The sequence below is a fragment of the Helianthus annuus genome, chromosome 2, assembly GCF_002127325.2.
Source record: "Helianthus annuus cultivar XRQ/B chromosome 2, HanXRQr2.0-SUNRISE, whole genome shotgun sequence".
Classification (NCBI taxonomy): domain Eukaryota; kingdom Viridiplantae; phylum Streptophyta; class Magnoliopsida; order Asterales; family Asteraceae; genus Helianthus; species Helianthus annuus.
In genome coordinates, this window is record NC_035434.2 from 162,383,156 (window position 1) to 162,388,985 (window position 5,830).

A 5,830-nucleotide genomic window follows, 5' to 3' on the forward strand; every position below is an offset into this window, starting at 1 on the left:
AATCTTAGGAGCTAATATGAAAAGGGAAAAAACCTTTGGGTTACAAATGAAAAATTAACTTTTTTTTTTTTTTTTGAAAAACTCCCCATGCATGGGGTATAACACCTTAATGCCAAAACAAGTTACTAATTTATAGTTGGTAAATATTAAAAGAAATTTATTAAATAAATATAAATAAAATTTATGAGGTTGAAGGAGAGAATGTTATGTGTCATTATTTGGAGTCTTTTATTATAAGTTAGATTATATTTTATTTAATACGTGCAATATACGAGTTTTTTTAAATTATCCTTTTTTATTATTTATATTTATGCGACCCGTGTAATACACAGGGTTCTAACCTAATTTTTAATAAAAAAATAAAATATATCCCACTTCCCACTTGACCTCATCTATACGTATATACATACTCAAAAGAATGTTGCATGAATAATTTACAATTACAATTTCAAATAAAAAACCATACAAATCGTTTATTTATATAAAAAATATATCTCACTTCCCACTTTACCTCATCCATACGTATACATACACTTCAAAAGAATAAGAATATACTCCAAAATGACATTTTTGCGATAAAAAGTCCAACAAAAAGGTAACTTCCTTTCCACGCAACCTCTCTATTTAACTCCAATCACCAGCCATCATTTTTCTCTTTCTAAACTGCTGTAACTTGTTTCTCAACGAACTAACAGAAACCAACCGTCATCTTCTCCGGCGAGATCTGTATGTACAGATTTCAATATCAGATCAATTCACTTGTGTTCACTTGTTCAAATTTCAGGTAGCTGATCCTGTGAAACGCGAGTGTGTTCGTTCGTTCGTTGATTGATAGTTGTAGCTGTAGGTCGTTGTACGGATGGACGGAGGAGGAGGATCATCGACGGTGATGAACGACGGAGACGATGCGATAATCGGATTGCCGCCTGGATTTAGGTTTCATCCGACGGATGAGGAGATTATTACGCATTATCTCACGCCGAAAGTTGTTGATCGGAGGTTTACTGCTAGTGCTATTGGAGAAGTTGATCTGAATAAGTGTGAACCGTGGGATTTGCATCGTAAGTTGTTCGTATCACTTGATTGATAACTCGTTCGATATGTTTCAGTTGAGCTGATTATAATTGTGAAATTGTGAAGTTATTATATGAAGATTTTGTTGTTTGATCGTTGTTTAATGAATTTGAAGAGGATAATTCAGATTAAGTTTCGGTTAATACGAATCATTCGTTGAACTGATTATGATTGTGAAGTTGTTGTGTGAAATTGCGTCGTATTATACTGAAATTGTATGAAGATTTTGTTGTTCAATCGATCTATGTGAATTTGAAGACGATAACAGGTTAGATTCGGATAAAATTTAGATCAAAAATGATTTGTATCATTGTAAATTCTTCAAATCACTCGATTGCTAGCTGAACTACTTTTAATTATTGAATTATTATATGAATTGCATCATATTATCCTGAAGTGTTGTGAGCTTATGAAGAATTTGTTGTTTGATCATTGTTAAATGAATTTGAAGACGATAGCTGGTGAGATTCAGATTAATTTTAGGTCAAAATTGATTTAAATCATCGTAAGTTTTTCAAATTACTCGATCGATAGTCATGTTTCATAAACTGCTTATAATTGTGTAATCATTGTGTGAATAAAAATTTGCATCATATTGTAATGAAGTTCTGTGAAGATTTTGTTGTTTTATCGTTGTTGAATGAATTTGAAGACGAAAGCCGGTAAGATTCAAATAAATTTCAGGCCACAACTGATTCATATTATCGTAAATTCTTCAAATAAGTCGATCGCTAATTCGCTTACAATGTTTTAGTTGAATTGTTTATGATTGTGAAATTGTTATATGAAATTGCAATATATTATGCTGTAATACTATATGAACTTATGAAAAAAAAAATCTTTGATTGTTAAATGAATTTGAAATTGTGTCATGATTCTCAATAGTCTACCATATTTACTAAGATGCTGTAGCATAATTAGCCAATTAGGTTAGGAATTAATTATCTAGATATAAATATAGGCAAGCAACTTTAATTATAGTTCAGATTTATTGTTTAAAGTCAAAACTCAAAGCTTTAATAATTACAGTTCCTTTTGTATGGCTTTTGATTGTTGAATTAGGGTTTATTATGTAAATAATTATGAAACATGTTGTAGAGAGAGCAAAGATGGGGGAAAAGGAATGGTACTTCTTTTGTCAAAGAGATCGAAAATATCCGACTGGCATGCGAACGAACCGAGCTACGGATTCCGGCTACTGGAAGGCCACCGGAAAAGATAAAGAGATACTGAAAAAAGGGAAAGGTGGTGGAAAGTTGGTGGGGATGAAGAAGACACTTGTGTTTTACAAAGGAAGAGCTCCCAAAGGAGAGAAAACTAATTGGGTCATGCATGAGTTTAGACTAGAAGGTGACTTCTCATATTACAACATGTCTAGAGCCTCCAAGGTACAACTCCTTAATCCATAAAACAACTTTTTTTTATGTCTTTTTAGTTAAAAAGAATGTCAAAATCGTCCATGAGGTTTGGGTATATTTGTCTGTCATCCAAAATGATTTTTTTTTGTGTATTTCAGTCCTTTACCTTTCGGGGGGGGGGGGACTTTTTTTTTGCCATTTTCATCTTTGAGGTTTACCAATTTATTGCAACCTTCGTCCCTCGAAATTTGACCATCAGCGATGAAAATGACAAGTTTTCAAACTTTTTGGATAAAAACAAACCTTTGGACGAAAGTCGCAAAAGTGACTAAACCTTATGGACGAAAATGACATTTTACTCAAGTTGAAATTAAGTTCAATTCAAATACTTATATTTATAAATTTGGTGGATGTTATATTTCAGGATGAATGGGTAGTATGTCGTGTTGTTCAAAAGAACACTGAAATTAAAAGAAACCCTGGTGCGGATAATAGGATGGTGAGAATGAACTCTTTTGTGGATGAGTTGATGGATAGTCCACAATGGATGCCACCATTGTTGGACCCTCAAGCTTCTCATTTTGACCCGGAGAGACCCGGGTCAAGTTATATTCACCGAGATCATGAAAGTTCTGGCGTTAAAAAGTTAAAGGGATTGGTTGATCAAGAAAACCCGTCATTCACCTATTTCCCTCATGACCAGTCTCAAATACTTCAAAGCGACCAAGATTACAAAAACTTCATTGATGCTCCTTATAGTTACAACTTTGACACCAACTCCTTCCAGATGAGTCCATTCGTTAATGACAATCAAAGTAACTTTCAATCGACCCTTGCTAACAATTTTAGTACAAATTTCCCGGATTTATCGTCCTGGCCAACTCGTGACATGGATAGCGCTAGCAAGTTCGAGGGCGATGCTAAGATAGGAGTCGGGGAATGCAAGGTGGAGCCGTATGTTACAAATAACACCAACCAGTCTAGCAAGATTAGTATGACATCACAAGATACAGGAATTAGTAATGACATGACTGGAGAAATATCTTCTTCATCGATGCATGATATGAGGATAAGGCCGTGTGATCATCCAGATGATCAACCGGTCCCATCTGCGCTTTCAGACTTGGATTCTTTGTTGGAATAATAATCGGCAAAGATACTTGATTTAATTGATCATTTAACATTCATTGTGGATTAGGATATTCTAATATAGTTCCCCTCAAAAGGTAGATAGTGAGTGACTTGTATTTTATTGGTTTCATTTCTAGGATAGGAAATTAATCCATTTAAATTGTGTAATGTGTAAATAACTTATTTGAATTTTAACATTAAGTTTGGTTGTTGGTGTATAATGATGCCATGATCATTAAACTCAATAAATGCATAATTAGCAATCAATTGGCACAAGATGTTCAATTGTTCATATCAAATTTGTCACATCGTATTTACTTGTATTATTTCCAATTTCCTAGTAACGTGTTGTAGCTTTTTTCAAGATAAAGAAAACAAGGCTAGTGCTAGTTTGTGAGTAACATAACAAGTTCACACGTTAAAGTAAACTTTGTTCACACACGAGACTAATATAAAATTTCAATACGAAACTAGCATAACATGAGAATATCCATATCTTAAAGTACCTTCATTTTAATCATACAAAATTCAATATCCATGTATAGCCTGAAATCTTGATTAATCTTATTCTTTATTATTCATTAGAATATTATTTTTTTGAACGGCAAGAAACGACGTGCCAACCACTGTGACACTGGGCGTTGTGGTATTCGACCGCCGCCAGCCCCTTGGCTCTTCCAGATACGCGAAAACCCGACCTCCACCCGCCCGAAGGCATGACAGTGGAATAATCGGTAAAATCTCGCCTCTCATCCAAGACGAACCGGCGCCACTCGTATTCGCCCTTCACCTGGATGCCACAGAAAACAATGGGGATAATGGAAGTCGAACCTGGGTCACAATATGTTTTAATCAAGAGTAAAATGTCAAAATGGTCCCAGTGTATAGGTCAATTTTGTCATTTTAGTCTAAAAATGAAATCTTTTGAATCTGAGTCCTTGAGGTTTCAGTTTTGATGTCATTTTCACCCAAAAGGCAAACTCGGTCAGATTTTTCTGTTAACCTCCACCTTTTTTTGTCGTGTTCCTCAATCTAATTAATATAATTTAAGGGATAAAAAGATAATTCTACCCTTCATTAAACTGAGAACACGACAAAAAAGGTGGAGATTAAAAGAAAAATCTAACCTAAATTGCCTTTTAGATGAAAATAACAGCAAAATTGAAACTTAGGGACTCATATTTAAAAGGTTTCATGGTTTGAATAAAGTGATAAGATTGAACTAAACAGGACTATTTTGGTATTTTACTTTTTAATTAATTTGAAGGTTTTGAAAGATTGTTAATATGTCTGTATGACTATATTTTCTGTACTTTTTTATATGTTCGGCGTAAACTTTTACTTTTATGGTGATAAAAATACTCGAAGAAATATCATGTGTTTGCTACGAATTATTAGAACCCTTTTAAAGGCATAATATCTTGCCATATTCCTACCTTTTATACATATACATGATATTTTTCTTGATACCGTCAAACTTCTATAAATACCTTCCTTAACAATCTTAAACTTTTATTAAAGGAAAAAAAAGTGTTCCCCTCTACGTCTCTGTCTTTTGATGATATTAACAAACACGTAAATTCTAGTTTGATAGTAAAGTGCAAATATAAGAAAATTTAGCAGGAGGTTAATTTGTTGTAGAAAAGTTAAATAATCTTGTTTGAGTGAAATACTTAGCACAAATATACATAAAAATCAGCAGATTCACTGACTTTCTTCTTTAAATAATATAAACTAGTGTTAAGCCTCCGTGTTGCGGAGCAGAGCGTAGATCCGTAACTGTGCACTTAGGGTTATCGGTGCGGCTAATCGAAAACCATGAAGGCAAATAACGATACCGGTTCCAATAATGACAATTTTAAACCTTAAATCGTAAAAAACTAAACTCGTTTGACTCTTGTGGCTAAATTATAAAAACCAAAAGTTTGTTACAAAATTCAAAAACCCTAAAATTTAGTATGATTATGAAAAAAAAAAAAAACAAAATACACAATAAGACAATTTAAGCACTATTAGATTTTTTTTTTTTACTTTTTTGTCCTTTTTTATGATTTTTTTTATACTTTTACTCTTCACTTTCAGCTTAAACACTCATAACCTCTTAACTTTATAGACTTTGTAATCAAGTTTTACATGTTTATATTTATATACGTGTCACTATAAATTTAAACTGATTTACATTTCGATGCAAATTTTTCTCAAAAATGAGTTTGAACAAATATAATATGTTATTGTACTTATTATTATGTACCTTTTCAATTGCTAAT

At 32.8% G+C, this 5,830-nt stretch overlaps 1 protein-coding gene across 1 annotated transcript; it reads left to right on the forward strand.

Moving 5' to 3' along the window:
- Positions 1 to 602: 602 nt before the first annotated feature.
- On the forward strand, positions 603 to 3,798 carry LOC110926423 (NAC domain-containing protein 46). Its single transcript, XM_022170191.2, has 3 exons — positions 603 to 1,061; positions 2,173 to 2,462; positions 2,857 to 3,798. Exons 1-3 carry the CDS (start codon positions 860 to 862, stop codon positions 3,574 to 3,576), a joined length of 1,212 nt encoding a protein of 403 aa, XP_022025883.1. The 5' UTR covers positions 603 to 859; the 3' UTR covers positions 3,577 to 3,798.
- Positions 3,799 to 5,830: the final 2,032 nt, after the last annotated feature.

What these genes read in the sequence shown, in the direction of transcription:
- LOC110926423 (XM_022170191.2), top strand. Translation starts at nt 860, where the DNA reads ATGGACGGAGGAGGAGGATCATCGACGGTGATGAACGACGGAGACGAT. An exon ending in TGAACCGTGGGATTTGCATC is followed by an intron (nt 1,062 to 2,172) that starts GTAAGTTGTTCG and finishes AACATGTTGTAG; the next exon opens with AGAGAGCAAAGATGGGGGAA. An exon ending in ACATGTCTAGAGCCTCCAAG is followed by an intron (nt 2,463 to 2,856) that starts GTACAACTCCTT and finishes GTTATATTTCAG; the next exon opens with GATGAATGGGTAGTATGTCG.